The following is an 18,632-nucleotide window of genomic DNA, read 5'->3' as shown; positions in this document are numbered from 1 at the left end:
ACATCTTTATCAAAGATGACAGACATGCCATTTGAATTTCAGCAGGACCACTGCCTGATGAGATGCTCATCAAAGTCAGAAACTGCCTTTGGGAAACTTCCTTTGAGCTACCTGTGTTCTTGAAGAAGGAGCTGATGTATTAATATGCATTCTCTTCACATTTTGGAAATAGAACCAAACTATAAACAGGATTATTTTTAATTTTCTTGGCCTCCAGAGCTGAGGAAATAGAGATTGGCCATCAGAAGGCTCTTGTTCCTTTTTCTATTTCTGTAAATGTGTGCTTTCGATTGTGTGACTTCTGATCCCGACTTCCTCAAACCTCTGACAAGCCACTGCCTCCTGATTCTAAGGTGAATTCTTTTTTCGATGAGAGAGCACCTCCAGTTCCAGTACCCCGACCTGGTCCTCATGCTGCTGAGGCTCTTGCTGTTGATCTGTGGTGAGTAGGACGACCCAGAAAAGGGTATGGGATTCCATTCCCTGGCGCCCGGCTTCCTGAAGAGCATTGGGACTTCTCAGGACTAAGTTTCTGCTGGGCAATGGTCAGGCATGCTCAGATCTTTACTTCCCACTGAGGGTTTAGAGTTGGGCAGAAAGTCATAGATACTGGAAAGCCAGATTTTGGAAGAAAACTGTCGTTTTAGTTTTTATCTCATAGGGAGTGTTCACTTTCTGTCTTTCTTTCCACTTTTGATTCTGACTTGGTTCTTGGTGGTTTCGATAGCCACAAAGATAATTCAAACAACAAATTGGCCTCTCAGTTCCTTGCCCTTCTTATCATTAACATGATTTTCCTATATCCTTCCTTGACTTCCCCATTTCTACCATCAAACCCTAGAACTTATCATTACCAACAACTGTCCCACTTCCAAAATCTTTGACTTCAGCACCCACCTCCCTACCTGACTACATTGTATTTCCAGCTCACTTTCTCTAATGCTCCATATTCAACATGCCTTCCCCTCCCCAGGCTTACTTTTCCACTGTCAAATTACTGCACTCCATGTCCTCACTTCTCACAATACTTAGATTCTGTAGTTTATCACAATACTCCCTTGGATGTACCTTCATCCCTCTTCCCCATAGCACTTTCCTGACTAACACACTTTTCTGCATGCTTCACACCTGTGCCTAAGCAGCTGAATGTGACTCTAAACAAAAGGTACAATCCTGCTGACTTATCTTCCTTTAAATGTAGGACCACCAATCTCAGGTGCCATGCAATCCTCCTATTCTTTCAGAGTCAATGCTCTTCCATTCTATTTTTTTTTTAATTAATTAATTTATTTATTTTTGGCTGTGTTGGGTCTTCGCTTCTGTGCGAGGGCTTTCTCTAGTTGTGGCGAGCTGGGGCCACTCTTCATCGCGGTGCACGGGCCTCTCACTATCACGGCCTCTCTTGTTGCGGAGCACAGGCTCCAGATGCAGAGGCTCAGTAGTTGTGGCTCACGGGCCCAGTTGCTCCGCGGCATGTGGGATCTTCCCAGACCAGGGCTCGAACCCGTGTGCCCTGCATTGGCAGGCAGATTCTCAACCACTGCGCCACCAGGGAAGCCCCAGTGCTCTTCCATTCTTGATGACCACTTCTTCATACCCACTCCTTTCTCCTCAAACTTTTCTCTTCTTACTCTTAGTTTATAACCTGAGAAAAATAAAAGCAATCGAAAGACAATTTCCTCATCTTTATACGGCTGTATCTATCAACCTGCCCACCTCTGCATTTACATACTCTGCCTTTTCTCTCCCTATTATGGATATATTTTCCCTCATCCAAATTGAAGACAGGACTCTCCACTTGTGCATTGGGTCCCAGACTCCCTTGCTCCATCATCAAAATATTTCTCCATCCTGGATTATTCCTATAAGTATACAAATATGCCATAATGTCTTCTATCTTAAAATAATAGAAATGTGACCTCCATTTGCTTCACCATTCTGCACATCCTTTTATAGTTTTCAGTGAGTCATTATCTTTACTTGATCTCCTCCCATCCTTTCTTTTTAAAATTCATTTTTAATTTACATTACAGTAAGATACACTTTTTTGATGCAATGTCTATGATTTTTGACAAAGATTTAGCGTCATATGACTACCACCACGATCAAAATACAGAAGATTTCCATCACTTCAAAAATTCCTTCATGCCCTCAATCCCTTTAGAGTCAACTCCTCCCTCATTCCTAACCCCTGGAAACTGCAAAACTGTTTTAGGTCCTTATAGTTCTTCCTTATCCTTTATTGAATCCACTTCAATCAATCTTTGTCCTCACCACTCCACTGAAACTGCTCTTGTTAATGTCATCAACCACCTCTATGTTGCCTCACCCAGGATTCAATTTTTATTTCTCATTTTATTCAGCATCTCAGGGGTATTTGACATAAGTTGATCATTCCCTCTCCTGGAAATACTTTTCCACTTGGCTTCTAAATACCCTATTCTGCTGGTGTTCTTTCTAACTTAATACCTGCTTCTTTGCTGACTTTGAAATGTTTGAGTTTCTCAAGATTGGTATGTAGACTTCTCTTCTCCATCCATATTCATTCCCTAAGTTTTACACTTTAGTCATTTTAAGCTTAAACAGCTTAAAATCAAGCTTATTTATCCAACTTCGATCCCACCTTTGAACACCTTTCATATATTCAACTGCCATTCAACTGTCTAATATGCATTTTAAACTCAACATGTCCTAACAGATCCTTTGATCTTCCACATGAGTCACCATCACCTAGGACTTAACCTATTTCTCCCCACCACTTCTCCATTTTGTAAATGTCACCACCATTCTTCTGGTTGCTATGGCCAAAAATCTAGGAGTTATACTTAATTCCTCTCTGTCTTTGACATTTTATATCCAATCCATAAGTAATTCCCATTGATTCTACTTCCGAATTTATACTGAGATCTGTCCCCTTCACAGCACCAATACTGCCTAGCCTGAGCCACCATCCTCACTCTTCCAGACTAACCTCCCACTAATGTTCCCCCTGCTACTCTTGCATGTCTGTAGTCTGTTCTTTCTACAGTGGAAGAATGATTCTACAAATGCAAATTAAGTCAGAACTGTCCATCGCTCTCCATTACATCATGAACAAAATCCAAAGCTATTACCAAGCCCACAAAGCCTTCTGTGACTGGCCCCTGCTTACTTCTCACACACCAGTATCAACCACTGTTCCCCTCACCTAGTCAGTTCCCAGTGCACCTGCCTTCTCATTCTTCCTTGGACAAGCTCATTCCTTCTCAAGGTCTTCGCATTTGCTGTTTCTCTGCCAGGAATGCTCTTTCCCAAATATTCAGAAGGCCTGCTCTCTAACTTCATTCATGTTTCGACTCAATTGACGTCTATCTAAATAGTCAAGACCATCCCAAGATACTCTGTAACTTATTTTTCTACTGTATTTTTCTTATAGCACTGACCATTCTCTAAAATCATGTTACATATATATTTTTTTGATTGGCTCTCTCCCACTATAATGTAAATTCCTTGACAGAAAAGATTGTCATTCGTGTTCATTCCTGCAACCTAAGTGTGATGTACAATGCCTGGCATATAATAGGCACTCAAAATTATTTGTGGTATGGATGAATAAATAAAATGTGATTTTCATGCTAGCCCTCATTGATTCCCTTCTCCTTCCTGAGGAACTGATTATTCAAATAAACATTTAATATAAACAGTAGGCATCTCAGACCAAACTGAACTAAAATAGATAATAATAGTGAGATAATATTTATTAAATGCTAGATAAATTTCAGGCATTCTTCTAAGCATTTTGTGGATATCAACTCATTTAATCTTCACAAAACTATGTGAGGTAGGTCTATTATTATCTCCATTTTACAGAAAACTAAAGCACAGAGAGGTAAAGCATTTTTCCCAGAGTCACACAGCTTGTAAGAGGAAGAGCCAGGATTCAGGTCTATGTCATCTGGCTACAAAGGCTGCGTTTTCCCCAGAATTTTCTGTTCTTGACCATTATGCCATAATATTATGGTCAAATCCTTGGGATAAGAGAGAATCTTTGGAGAAATCTGAAGTCCTTCTCTGGACCTAAGCCTCCTCTGCCCTGAAGTTGTTAAATAAAGGGGCATCATGTTTTGAGCATAAGCCTGTCCACTCTCCTTGCCTGACCTCTGTTACCATGAGTCAGCAAGTCTAGAGCTGGATCATCAGACTCTTGAGAGAGGGAATGAGGATGATGGGCTTGAGGAAGGGAGCGGCTAAGTAGTTATACAACAAAGGCACCATCTCATAACCACAGGTGAGAGAGGTTACTGGAAATTACAATCATAAAACAGAACTCTGTGTCATTTTGTAGGCAGGTGATTGATGTGGAATGTGGGGAAAGGAACAGAGAGAAAGGAGGAAGGAAGCAAGGTAGGGAAGGGGGAGAAAATAAGAAGATAGGAAGGGGAAAAGAGAAAAAGAGAGGGAAAGAGAGAAAAAGAGGAAGGGCACAAAAGAAGGAGGGTGTGTTGTTGGGAAAGCGCTTGTGGGAGTTAAACTTTGGGTATGTTTGGGATTTGCTGCCCTGTACTGATCTCTGCTAAATTCTCTCCCAGCTCCACTCTGTGAACCAACTGGTGAGTTGCACTTCCTTTTCTTCTTCACGGTCTGTGGGTATCTTGTCACTTGAGCCAGTGCAGGAGGCCTGTGGATGGCTGTTTGATATCCGGTATACAGATGACAGCGGCCCCCTTGGGCCCAGGTTGCTTGTGTTCACACCAGTCTCTGCATGTGACATGTACATGCTCAGCTGATGGAGCAGGTCTTGCTCTGACCTTCTCAAGACCACAATCATTTTTTTCTGGGACGTCCCAGCTTAGGGAGGGTAATGCTGTTTGCACAAGGAAGTCAGGGGGTGCTGAAGGTTGATGTTATAGAAGAATCTCTGCCCTCTGGCAGAAGGGCTCCAAAGCCCCTGTGTACTCCCAGCTGGGTACTCCACCAGAAGTGTTGGAAAAAAATGCCAAAGTCACGCCTCCACGGAGAACAACATTACAGTCAATGCGTGGGCCATGTACAAACTGTAGACTGCTGCCTTCTTCCTGTTTTCGGCCCTTCTCTGCAGTCACAATTGTTACCCCGGTGCATTTTCTCTCTCAGATTCTGCTTTAGGCAAACTTACTTCATTAGTTTGCTCCTGATTCAGTCTTACTTGTACCGGATGAGGAGAGGAGGAAATTTTCCCCCAGAAGAAATCTTCCACTAAAGTATGTTTAAATCTAATATATATGAGGACTGCTGTCTTGTGCTTAAAATAATAAGCACAGGGTTAAAAGAGATTATCCTGCTACTTCAACACAGGCTGCATGTGCAACTAGGAACACAGGGTTTGGAATTCCTATGACAAGAGATACTCAGAACCAACTCAGGCTTCTGGTTTCCTCACCTGATATTTGTCCAAGTCTAACTCATGCCTTATGTTAATTCCATGATGCCTTGTGCTTGGCTCCGCTTTTACTCTGTAAATGTGCCTGACCAGTCGTAGCCTAAGCAAAAATCCAAAGCCACATCCAGGATGAAGAAACAACGTTTCTGCCACCAGGAATTTGCCAGGTAGTCTCTGTGCCTGAGAATTTTCTGAAACAAGCTCCAAGCTGCAAGACTGAGCTCTGGACCCGTGCAAACTGCCCTGTCCAGTGTCCTATTCCATCCCCACCCCAGACCCATTCAAAAGAGTGGGTTTCAGGTGCCTAGATGCCTTTTTTATTGCTTTTTCTGCTATGCTCCCAAAGCTGTGCTGCTCCTCAGTCCTCTGGCGACTACAGTTTTCCAAGGAGAGAAAGTGATTAATGCACAGGGTATTCCAGGCCTCAGCACAGGGCAAACATTTTGGTACCACAGTTAAACTGAATTTTTAAAAGTCCTAGGGTAAAGCATTCCAGTCGAAAGGCTTGGAGATTATAGATACTGGACTAGGAATCACCCCTCAGTGATCTAGAACACTTCGCATTTTCATCTGATGAGGAGACAAAGAGGCTTTTCTTAGGAATACTCTTAAAACTTCCCAAAGAACAAAGGCTCTGAAGGTTGGATAAACAAATGCCCTGAGAGCAAACGCAATCAGGGCTTTCGATGTTTCATGGGCTGCTGCAACTGGGATAGATAAGGAGATGAGATGAAAGCAGAACACAACTTTACTCGTCTGTAATTCATCTGGAAAAGAACCCCTATGGCCAAAAAGGGATACATGCTTTCTATAGGGGTTTGTATAGAGGTCCCAGATCAAGGGATCTGGGCCATGTGGATGTATGGATGCAGGGTATTTCTAGGCAAATGCGTGCCTCTTCCTTCCATTAGGAATAGCAATAAAAGGGGCAGGAGAGAAACAGTACAGAAGAAATAGAGTTCCTCTGAGTATTCCCCAGACTGATTCTCCATGTCTCATATTCTATCTCTGAAAGAGATAGCGTGGGTCTGAGACATCAGGGGAATGGGAACAGAAGAAAATGACCAATATGGCTTATAACAAGGATGAATGAAATATATTTTCCTAAAACTTCAAGCTTCACCATCTCCAATGCCAACTCTAGTGACAGTCATCAGTATCCCTGCATTGTCTCCAAAAGTGTTTTCAGTTCATGGATAGAAACTTCAAAGAGTAATAACCAAGTCAAAGGTAAGGGTTGCCTTGTAGAAGGAAGTGATGCTGCACAGGGGCAGGAGGTGCTGGGGGTGAGCAGCTGAAAGCCCATGCGCCATGTCGGGGCAGGGCGGTAATGTGAGAAGTGGTCTGCATGTCCAATGAGCTGGACCTTTGAGTCTTGCTGACAGCAAGTGCTGAGAACACAAAGTGCCACCCATCAGGATCTCTGAACCCCATTGCCCTAGAATATGTGTTTAACTCTTCCCTCTAGAGCTGTTCCTGATAGTCAGCCCCTCTCAGCCCATAGAGGGGAATTCAATGACCCTGGCCTGTAAGACCGAGCCCCCTCCACGGAAGTTAGATGTTCAGCTCCAGTTCCGCTTCTACAAAGATGGCAGGCCCCTAGGGCTGGACTGGGACAGCATCCCAGAGCTCTGGATTCCTGCTGTGTGGAGGGAAGACTCAGGGTCCTACTGGTGTCAAGCAAAGACAACACCACTAAGAGTCAAATGGAGCCGCAGAGTCCAGATCCAAGTACACGGTGAGTTCCGGTGGGGGCCTCTGCTGGGCTGGGCTGAGAAGGGCAGAGGTACGAGGCTGGTCTTCCCTGACTGTTGTGTTCTGCTCCTGCATGCATGGTTGCTCTTTGACACATGTACCTGAGCTTTTTATTATCAGAGTTCTTAAGGGGTCTTCCCTTATCCTTGCTATTCGCATTCAAGCAAACAAAAGAAGTTTTAGGAAGCCTTTACTGTGTGTCATCACTGTGCTGGAGGGTGTGGAGGAAATAGCTGCATAATATATTGTCCCTGACTATGAGAAGCTGATGCTTAACTGGCATCCTAAACAACTAGGGTGAAATGTGTGGTGGTGTCGTAAAGGTCGACTATTAATAGAAACTACAAAGAAGGGAGAAATCTGACTGAGGTGGTAAGAGGAGGCTTTGAGGAAAAGGCTATGGGGGAAGGGCTTATGGAAGAGAAGCTGAGGTCTGATTTTGAAAGATAAAAAGGAATGAGGGTGTTTTGTGATTCTGAACCATGTTATTCCATATAACATGGTTGACGTTTCTGACATCCTCTCGCACTCTCAGACAAAGATGTAGCCATGATACCGTAAAGCAATTGCTAATACCTTCCGAAAGCTGGGCTTTCCCAGACTTCCTCAAAACTCAACTCCGTGAACCTGGACCATGACAAAAAGCCTCTGGACAGTTCATATGCCATAGGCCCTGTTCTAGTGATTCACACATGTTGTTTTTACTTTATTTTATTTTATTTTATTTTATTTTATTTCATTTTTTATACAGCAGGTTCTTATTAGTTATCTATTTTATACATATTAGTGTATACAGGTCAATCCCAATCTCCCAATTCATCTCACCAACCCCCCTCCCCCCCACACACTTTCCCCCCTTGGTGTCCATACGTTTATTCTCTACATCTGTGTCTCAATTTCTGCCTTGCAAACTGGTTCATCTCTACCATTTTTCTAGGTTCCACATATATGCGTTAATATACGATATTTGTTTTTCTCTTTCTGACTTATTTCACTCTGTATGATAGTCTCTAGGTCCATCCATGTCTCTACAAATGAACCAATTTCGGTCCTTTTTATGGCTAATATTCCACTGTATACATGTACCACATCTTCTTTATCCACTAGTCTGTCAATGGGCATTTAGGTTGTTTCCATGACCTGGCTATTGTAAATAGTGCTTCAATGAATATAGGGGTGCATGTGTCTTTTTGAATTATGGTTTTCTCTGGGTATATGCCCAGTAGTGGGATTGCTGGGTCATATGGTAATTCTATTTTTAGTTTTTTCAGGAACCTCCATACTGTTCTCCATAGTGTCTGTTATCAATTTACATTCCCACCAACAGTGCAAGAGGGTTCCCTTTTCTCCACACCCTCTCCAGCATTTGTTGTTTGTAGATTTTCTGAAGATGCCCATTCTAACCAGTGTGAGGTGATACCTCATTGTAGTTTTGATTTGCATTTCTCTAATAATTAGTAATGTTGAGCAGATTTTCCCTCTTGGACATGCCTTCTTTGGAGAAATGTCTATTTAGGTCTTCTGGCATTTTTTGATTAGGTTGTTTGTTTTTCCTAATATTGAGGTGCATGAGCTGTTTATATATTTTGGAGATTAATCCTTTGTCCATTGATTCGTTTGCAAATATTTTCTCACATTCTGAAGGTTGTCTTTTTGTCTTGTTTACAGGTTCCTTTGCTGTGCAAAAGCTTTGAAGTTTCATTAGGTCCCATTTGTTTATTTTAGTTTTTATTTCCATTACTCTAGGAGGTGGGTCAAAAAAGATCTTGCTGTGATTTATGTCAAGGAGTGTTTTTCCTATGTTTTCCTCTAAGAGTTTTAGTGTCTGGTCTTACATTTAGGTCTTTAATCCATTTTGAGTTTATCTTTGTGTATGGTGTTAGGAAGTGTTCTAATTTCATTCTTTTACATGTAGCTGTCCAGTTTTCCCAGCACCACTTATTGAAGAGACTGTCTTTTCTCCATTGTATATCCTTGCCTCCTTTGTCATAGATTAGTTGACCGTAGGTGTATGGGTTTATCTCTGGGCTTTCTGTCCTCTTCCATTGATCTATATTTGGGTTTTTGTGCCAGTACCATATTGTCTTGATTACTGTAGCTTTGTAGTATAGTCTGAAGTCAGGGAGTCTGATTCCTCCATCTCCGTTTTTTTCCCTCAAGATTGCTTTGGCTATTTGGGATCTTTTGTGTCTCCATACAAATTTTAAGATATTTTGTTCTAGTTCTGTAAAAAATGCCATTGGTAATTTGATAGGGATTGCATTGAATCTGTAGATTGCTTTGGGTAGTATAGTCATTTTCACAATATTGATTCTTCCAATACAAGAACATGGTATATCTCTCCATCTGTTTGTGTCATCTTTGATTTCTTTCATCAATGTCTTACAGTTTTCTGAGTACAGGTTTTTTACCTCCTTAGGTAGGTTTATTCCTAGGTATTTTATTCTTTTTGTTGCAATGGTAAATGGAGTTGTTTCCTTAATTTTTCTTTCTGAACTTTCATTGTTAGTGTATAGAGAGCAAGGGATTTCTGTGCATTAATTTTGTATCCTGCAACTTTACCAAATTCATTCATTAACTCTAGTAGTTTTCTGGTGACATCTTTAGGAGTCTCTATGTATAGTATCATGTCATCTGCAAACAGTGACAGTTTTACATCTTCTTTTCCAATTTGTATTCCTTTTATTTCTTTTGCTTCTCTGATTGCCGTGGCTAGGACTTCAAAAACTATGTGGAATAATAGTGGTGAGAGTGGACATCCTTGTCTTGTTCCTGATCTTAGAGGAAATGCTTTCAGTTTTTCACCATTGAGAATGATGTTTGCTGTGGGTTTGCTGTATATGGCTTTTATTATGTTGAGGTAGGTCCCCTGTATGCCCACTTTCTGGAGAGTTTTTATCATATATAGGTGTTGAATTTTGTCAAAAGCTTTTTCTTCATCTATTGAGATGATCATATGGTTTTCCCCCTTCAATTTGTTAATATGGTGTATCACATTGAGTGATCTGCATATATTGAAGAATCCTTGCATCCCTGGGATGAATTCCACTTGATCATGGTGTATGATGCTTTTAATGTGTTGTTGGATTCTGTTTGCTAGTATTTTGTTGAGAACTTTTGCACCTATACTCATCAGTGATATTGGTCTGTAATTTTCTTTTTTTGTAGTGTCTTTGGTTTTGGTGTCAGGGTGATGGTGGCCTTGTAGAATGAATTTGGGAGTGTTCCTTCCTCTGCAATTTTTTTGTAAGAGTTTGAGAAGGGTGAGTATTAGCTCTTCTCTAAATGTTTGATAAAATTCACCTGTGAAACCATCTGGTCCTGGACTTTTGTTTGTTGGAAGATTTTTAATCACAGTTTCAATTTCATTACTTGTGATTGGTCTGTTCATATTTTCTATTTCTTCCTGGTTCAGTCTTGGAAGGTTACACTTTTCTAAGAATTTGTCCATTTCTTCCAAGTTGTCCATTTTATTGGCATAGAGTTGCCTGTAGTAGTCTCTTATGATCCTTTGTATTTCTGTGGTGTCCATTGTAACTTCTTTTTCATTTCTAATCTTATTAATTATTAGAAATTATTTCATTTCTAATCTTATTCTTATTGGCTAAATGTTTATCAATTTTGTTTATCTTCTCAAAGAACCAGCTTTTAGTTTTATTTTATTTTTTTTAGTTTTATTTTTTATTTTTTCACACACACACACTGTATTTTATTTTTACAAGAGATAAATCGACTGACAGCTTTTAGTTTTATTGATCTTTGTTTCTATTTTATTTATTTCTGCTCTGATCTTTAAATCTTTATGATTTCTTTCCTTCTACTAACTTTGGGTTTTGTTTCTTCTTCTTTCTCTAGTTCCTTTAGGTGTAAGTTTAGATTGTTTGAGATTTTTCTTGTTTCTTGAGGTACGATTGTACTGCTATGCACTTCACTCTTAGAACTGCTTTTGCTGTATCCCCTAGGTTTTGGATCATCTTGTTTTTGTTATCATTTGTCTCTAGGTATTTTTTCATTTCCTCTTTGATTTCTTCAGTGATCTCTTGGTTATTTAGTAACGTATTGCTTAGCCTCCATGTGTTTGTGTTTTTTTACGTTTTCTTTCCCTGCAATTTATTTCTAATCTCATAGCATTGTGGTTGGAAAAGATGCTTGATGTGATTTCAATTTTCTTAAATTTACTGAGGCTTGACTTGTAACCCAAGATGTGAACTATCCTGGAGAATGTTCCAGGTGCACTTGAGAAGAAGATGTAATCTGCTGTTTTGGGATGGAATGTCCTATAAATATCAATTAAATCTATCTGGTCTATTGTGTCATTTAAAGCTCGTGTTTCCTCATTAATTTTCTCTCTGGATGATCTGTCCATTGGTGTAAGTGAGGTATTAAAGTCCCCCACTATTATTGTGTTACTGTCGATTTCCTCTTTTATAGATGCTAGCAGTTGCCTTATGTATTGAGGTGTTCCTATGTTGGGTGCATATATATTTATAATTGTTATATCTTCTTCTTGTATTGATCCTTTGATCATTATGTAGTGTCATTCCTTGTGTCTTGTAACATTCTTTATTTTAAAGTCTATTTTATCTGATATGAGTATTGTTACTCCAGCTTTCTTTTGATTTCCATTTGCATGGAATATCTTTTTCCATCCCCTCACTTTCAGTCTGTATGTGTGCCTAGATCTGAAGTGGGTCTCTTGTAGACAGCATATATATGGGTCTTGTTTTTGTATCCATTCAGCGAGCCTGTGTCTTTTGTTTGGAGCTTTTAATCCATTCACATTTAAGGTAATTATCAATATGTATATTCCTATTACCATTTTCTTAATTGTTTTGGGTTTGTTTTTGTAGATCCTTTTATTCTCTTGTGTTTCCCACTTAGAGAAGTTCCTTTAGCATTTGTTGTAGAGCTGGTTTGGTGGTGCTGAATTCTCTTAGGTCTTTCTTGTCTGTAAAGCTTTTGATTTCTCCGTCGAATCTGAATGAGATCCTTCCTGGGTAGAGTAATCTTGGTTGTAGGTTCTTCCCTTTCATCACTTTAAATATATCATGCCACTCCCTTCTGGCTTGTAGAGTTTCTGCTACGAAATCAGCAGTTAACCTTATGGGAATTCCCTTATATGTTATTTGTCATTTTTCCCTTGTTGCTTTTAATAATTTTTCTTTGTCTTTAATTTTTGTCAGTGTGATTACTGTGTGTCTCAGCGTGTTTCTCCTTGGGTTTATCCTGCCTGGGACTCTCTGCACTTCTTGGACATAGGTGGCTATTTCCTTTCCCATGTTAGGGAAGTTTTCGCCTATAATCTCTTCAAATATTTTCTCTCTCTTCTTCTTCTTCTGGGACACCTATAATGTGAATTTTGGTGCATTAAATGTTGTTGAGAGGTCTCTTAGGCTGTCTTCACTTCTTTTCATTCTTTTTCTTTATTCTGTTCCACAGCAGTGAATTCCACCATTGTGTCTTCCAGGTCACTTATCCGTTCTTCTGCCTCAGTTATTCTGCTATTGATTCCTTCTAGTGTGTTTTTCATTTCAGTTATTTTATTATTCATCTCTGTTTGTTTGTTCTTTAATTCTTCTAGGTGTTTGTTTTTTAATTCTTCTAGGTCTTTGTTAAACATTTCTTGCATCTTCTCGATCTTTGCCTCCATTCTTTTTCCGAGGTCTTGGATCATCTTCACTATCATTATTCTGAATTCTTTTTCTGGACGTTTGCCTATCTCCACTTCATTTAGTTGTTTTTCTGGGGTTTTATCTTGTTCCTTCATCTGGTACATAGCCCTCTGCCTTTTCATTTTGTCTATCTTTCTGTGAATGTGGTTTTTGTTCCACAGGCTGTAGGATTGTAGTTCTTCTTGCTTCTGCTGTCTACTGGATGAGGCTATCTAAGAGGCTTGTGCAAGCTCCCTGATGGGAGGGACTGGTGGTCGGTAGAGCTGACTGTTGCTCTGGTGGGCAGAGCTCAGTAAAAGTTTAATCCACTTGTCTGCTGATGGATGGGGCTGAGTTCCCTCCCCGTTGGTTGTCTGGCCTGAGGCGACCCAGCACTGGAGGCTACAGGGTATTTGGTGAGGCTAATGGTGGACTCTGGGAGAGCTCAGGCCAAGGAATACTTCCCAGACCTTCTGCTGCCAGTGTCCTTGTCCCCGCAGTGAGCCACAGCCACCCCCTGCCTCTGCAAGATACCCTCCAACACTAGCATATAGGTCTGGTTCAGTCTCCTATGGGGTCACTGCTCCTTCCCCTGGGTCCTGATGAGCACACTACTTTGTGTGTGCCCTCCAAGAGTGGAGTCTCTTTTTCCCCCAGTCCTGTCAAAGTCCTGCAATCAAATCCCACTAGTCTTGAAAGTCTGATTCTCTGGGAATTCCTCCTCCTGTTGCCAGAACCCCAGGTTGGGAAGCCTGATGTGGAGCTCAGAACCTTCACTCCAGTGGGTGGACTTCTGTGGTATAATTGTTCTCCAGTTTGTGAGTCACCCACCCAGTAGTTATGGGATTTGATTTCATTGTGATTATGCCCCTCCTACCATCTCACTGTGGCTTCTCCTTTGTCTTTGGATGTGGGGTATTTCTTTTAGTGAGTTCCAGTGTGTTCCTGTCAATGATTGTTCAGCAGTAAGTTGTGATCCCAGTGCTCTTGCAAGAGAGAGTGAGTGTGTATGTCCTTCTACTCCGTCATCTTGAACCAATCTGACCCACATGTTGTTCAATTGAAGCATCACAACTGTAGGAGATAACTGTCATTATCTTCTCCATTTTCCAGATGGGAAATTGAGTCTCAGAGAAGTTAAGTAATTTGACCAAGCATGCACAAGAAGAGTTGGAACCAACATTCAAACCCAGGCAGTTTGATTTGTAACCTAGACTTGTAGCCATTACACTATTGTGCCTTGAAAAATGGGAGTTTGAGAGATCATGGTTCTGGGAATCACACTGTCTTAGGCAGGGAGAAGACACTGTAACCTCCATGGGAATATTATGGTGTCTTTCTTACCCTACCACCATCAACCCAACCAATGCCAATTCCAAATCAGCAGGACCCCCTCTGCCCACTAGCTCCCTGCCCCACCTTTAAATAATATAAGCTGTTGACTTCACCGGAGGACTTTGCTCTCAGGACTGTCGCACCTACCCTGTCCCTGAAACCCTCCCTACTCAGGGCCTTCCTGTGTCATCTTGTGTTCATGTAGGAGTCCCCATCAGTAATGTGAACTTGGAGATACAACCTCCCGGTGGATACCTGATGGAGGGGGAAAAGCTGGTTCTTGTCTGCTTGGTCACTGGGGGCACAGGAGATATCACCTTCTTCTGGTACAAAGGGGTCCTGGGTTTAAACCTGGAAACGAAGACCCAGCGTTCACTGACGGCGACATTTGAGATCCCTGTGGTGATGGAGAGTGACTCTGAGCAATATTACTGTGCGGCTGACAATGGCTATGGCCCCAGGCTCAGTGAGCTGGTGAACATCACTGTCAGAAGTAAGTTCCACTGCCTTTCTGCTCAGCCAGCATGTTCCCCTGGGGCACCCTGAGGAAGTGAACTGGCGCTGCGCCTCTGTGGGCAGGGATTGTGAGTCTGTCATCATCAGAGACCCCCTCTGACAGTCTACTATCTCTCTCAGTTCCAGTGTCTCACCCTGTCCTCACCCTCAGGGCTCCCGGGGCCCAGGCTGTGGTGGGGGACGTGATGGAGCTTCACTGCGAGGTCTGGAGAGGCTCTGCCCCGATCCTGTACCAGTTTTATCATGAGGATGTCGCCCTGGGGAGCAGCTCAGCTCCCTCTGGAGGAGGAGTGTCTTTCAACCTCTCTCTGACTGCAGAACATTCTGGAAACTACTACTGTGAGGCCAACAATGGCCTGGTGGCCCAGCGCAGTGAGGTGGTACCACTCAATATCATAGGTATAGCTCACGCTGTGGAACTACTTCGGTCAATGTCTGTTTCTCAGCATTCTGGGAGTTTTGCTGACCCCACAAAGTTTCTGGTGGTGTGCTACCAAAGATGAGGCTTCTATGGGTAGTCCTGTCCTGGGAGATGTATCTGAGGGGGCATGGGGGACATCAAAGCTGGTGCCTCTCTTCTCTCATCAATGTGATAAGCTGCAAGTCCCTAGGTGCATAAATAAGTCCTACCTCCCCACCTCCCCCAGGAAGAGCAGACCTTGCCTCAACCCACACTCAAGATATCTGCTCTCCAAACCCAAGCCCTTCTCCTTGGCAGTTCATGTACAGGTCTCTCCCTTCAGTGCCTACGGAGGACAGAAAAGAAGTTCTTACTTCAAGAGTCATGGAGGTGCTGCTTGGCATCTCTGGTCCCACCACTATGGCCCTATTATTTTGCTGCTGGCTCAAGAGAAAAATAGGTTTGTATTTATAGAGATTGGTATTTTGTTACTGTGACCTTTGTTCTCACTGAAATAGGGCAAGATTTGTGACATATATACTAATAAGGATGAATATATCCCATTAGCCACCTTGCCTATAGATCTGCTCATAGCCAACCCCACTGCCCCAGCACATGGGATGGCACCTATTAAAGTAGTGAAAGTTTTTAGTAAAGACCTTCATCCCCATGTATTATCAATTGAGGTTAAACTGATACCTTGTACTTTTGTGGTTTAATTTTTATACAAAAATGTAACTACTTAAAATAACTAATCAGCCACTTATAAGAGAAATACAGTTAGCAGTTCCAGCTATACTGACAATCTCCCAGGTAAAGTCATTGCACTAATTCTTATTTGCCTTAGAATACTGTCACATGGTTTTTCTTCTCCCTGAAATATTTACCCACACATCCACACATATGCTTTTTGCTGAGTGTTTCTCACTTTTCAGCTTAAATGTCATTTCCTCCAAGAGGCTTCACCTGGCCACACAGCTTACAATTCTCTTCTATTATTCTTCCTCAGAGTACCAATAACTTCACACATTATTACAATTGATTATTACCTATTTATTTGTATGTTTAATCTTGGTCTCCTGTTCTCCATTGAGCAAGTTGGAGATGGGGCAAGAGAGGACAATGTGAGATTCTTACTTAAATTCCAAGCTTTTGGGCATCTTTGGAGACGTCACCCCAACTATACTGTGTCTATGGCAGTGCCTTTTGTCATGATAGGATTAGGTCGTATGGTTCTAAAACCAAAACCAAAAAATGTTATAGGTGTGCAGGTAGAGAGCCTTGGGCTCAAGTCCAATTCTGGTATTAACTGTCTTTGGGAAGCTCGCTTAACTATTCTGGACCTAAATCTCTTCATCTGCAATATGAAGGATCTGCCCAAATAATTACCAGGATGTCCTCTGAGCACACAGTGGCATCTTGCAATGGGCATCCTGAAACAAGGCACATTCCCTGCACAAGCGCTGTATGAAAGCACTGAGAAAGAGAGTTCCTTCATTGACATGTATTTTCATTTGTTTGACTTGCAGGAAGTCGTTCAGCCGGGGATCCACTCAGGTGAGACCTCTGCTTTCTCTGTGTGCACAGTTAATGCAGAAAAATCTATTTCAAACAATTTTTTGAATTGTTCTCTCTCATGAGCTTTTTTCCATATTTTGTCATATCCAAAACTACTACTCCAGAGTTCTTCCACTGATAACTTCATTTGCTATTCCTCTTCTTTTATATATTAACTAATTAATTTAAATCCTTTCATCATTTTTCCTAATTTATCTCCTTCACTAAATGTGCAGAATAAGACAGTTCCATTATATTGACCAGTTTCATGCATTTATTCAATCAACCAATATCTGAGAGTCTGTAAGTCATTTTGTTGAGTGCTAGAAAGCATGAAAATATGGAGAGATCTTGAGAGTTTTAAGTATCCTAGAGTAGTTAAGATATACACACGTTTCCATAATGCAGGCCAGAGAATAAGTAATAAACATACTGAAAAATTGTTGATGAAGTTCCTTAGAAGATTAGAAGAGGAAAAGATTTTGTAAAATTTATTTTTGATTTTATTTTATTGAAGTATAGTTGATTTACAATGTCATGTTAGTTTCAGGTGTACAACACAATGATTTAGTTATATATTCTTTTTCAGATTCTTTTCCCTTATAGGTTATTACAAAATATTGAGTATTGTTCCCTGTGCTGTATGATAGGTCCTTGTTGATTAGAAGAGGAAAAGATTTTTTAAATACTTCCATCGGGGGATATCAGTGTTTAGTTGATACATTTTATACTGTGTTATTATTTTTGCCAACAAAAAAACAGATTTTTTTCCAAATCAGAATAGCACTTTTTCATTGATACATGCACATGCAAGAGTATTTTCTTCTTTCCCTTCCTCAAGCTGCTTGTTCTGCCTAGCAACCGGTTTCCATCTGGGGTGAATCAATATTTTTTCATTCAATATTTACCAAACACTTATGATGTGAATGGCACTATTCTGGGTGTGGGCAATACCACAGTAAGCTGTCAAATAAGAACCTTACACTTGCGGAATATATACTCCAGTGATACTCTGCAATGCCTTGCTCAGTGTAAGTATAGAGCTGTGGCTTGTACCAGACAGCTGTGCTGATTGCTGATTTCCCCATAAATTAGCATTCTATTCAGGACACTTTGTAACAGGCTTCTCTCCTTCAGTGTTTTACTCATAATCCCAGATAGTTATGTCTGGGACATCTAGGATGCTATCCCAGATAGGTAGCATGTGTTTCTGTGTTTGCAGGAGCCTTCCCAGCCCTGTACCCCAAGAATCCACCTACCTCAACTCACAAGGCCCAGAGCAACTACACCCTGACTATGAAAATGGTGAGGCTTCCCAAATGACCTGGGCCAAAGTAGGCAGAGCAAGCTGGGGAAGAAGCAATAAGGTGATGTCTATTAACCAAATCCGACCCTGCTGTGTCCCAGCCACCTCTACAAATAAATGACTCATCTATCTTCATGGCTGTGATAGGTGGTAGGTATGGCATGAGTTAAATGGCAGGAAGAAGGGACTGTGTCATGTCATGACGCCTCCTTTTTTCTCTTTCAGTGAATGTTGTAAGTGGGGATGAGGTTTATTCTTTGGCGTACTGTGTGCAGCAGGAACAGCAACCAGCGGCAGGTGAGACACGAGGGAGTGAACTTGTCTCTGACTTTCGTCTTTCCTGGAACCGGGAGGATAATCAGTGACCGTGTATGGCAACATGGCTCTGTTCTTTGGCGCTGCTGCTTCTGCTCTTGGAGCTGACTATGAGCATTGCTGTGCCTTATATGAAGATTGGCCTTTGGTCTGGAAGCTGTCTTGAGTAGAGCCCAATGCTGATGCTAACTTGGCCTCCTGTGTATCTCACTCCCCAGTCAAATGGCAGCATTGGAGACGGTACCAGCTATGGGCTTCCTGTAGCACCCCAATACAGCTGCTTAGTTGTGGCTGTTGTCCCATCCCGTACTTGGTGGGCACAGAAATGCTGAGAGGTACAAATGCCAGGAGGGGCTGGCGGACCCTCACTCCCCCCAGGTGCTAGTTTTCCTCTGTACA

The 18,632-nt window shown here is 41.5% G+C and overlaps 1 protein-coding gene across 1 annotated transcript; it reads left to right on the top strand.

Moving 5' to 3' along the window:
• Positions 1-411: 411 nt before the first annotated feature.
• On the top strand, positions 412-18,283 carry FCRL1 (Fc receptor like 1). Its single transcript, XM_059922326.1, has 9 exons — positions 412-442; positions 4,569-4,589; positions 6,867-7,136; positions 14,345-14,632; positions 14,776-15,054; positions 15,399-15,515; positions 16,585-16,612; positions 17,835-17,917; positions 18,144-18,283. The coding sequence occupies exons 1-9, from the start codon at positions 412-414 to the stop codon at positions 18,281-18,283; spliced, it is 1,257 nt and encodes a 418-aa protein (XP_059778309.1).
• Positions 18,284-18,632: the final 349 nt, after the last annotated feature.

Source organism: Balaenoptera ricei, chromosome 1 (genome assembly GCF_028023285.1).
Source record: "Balaenoptera ricei isolate mBalRic1 chromosome 1, mBalRic1.hap2, whole genome shotgun sequence".
Classification (NCBI taxonomy): domain Eukaryota; kingdom Metazoa; phylum Chordata; class Mammalia; order Artiodactyla; family Balaenopteridae; genus Balaenoptera; species Balaenoptera ricei.
This window is presented reverse-complemented; position numbering and strand designations above follow the sequence as displayed.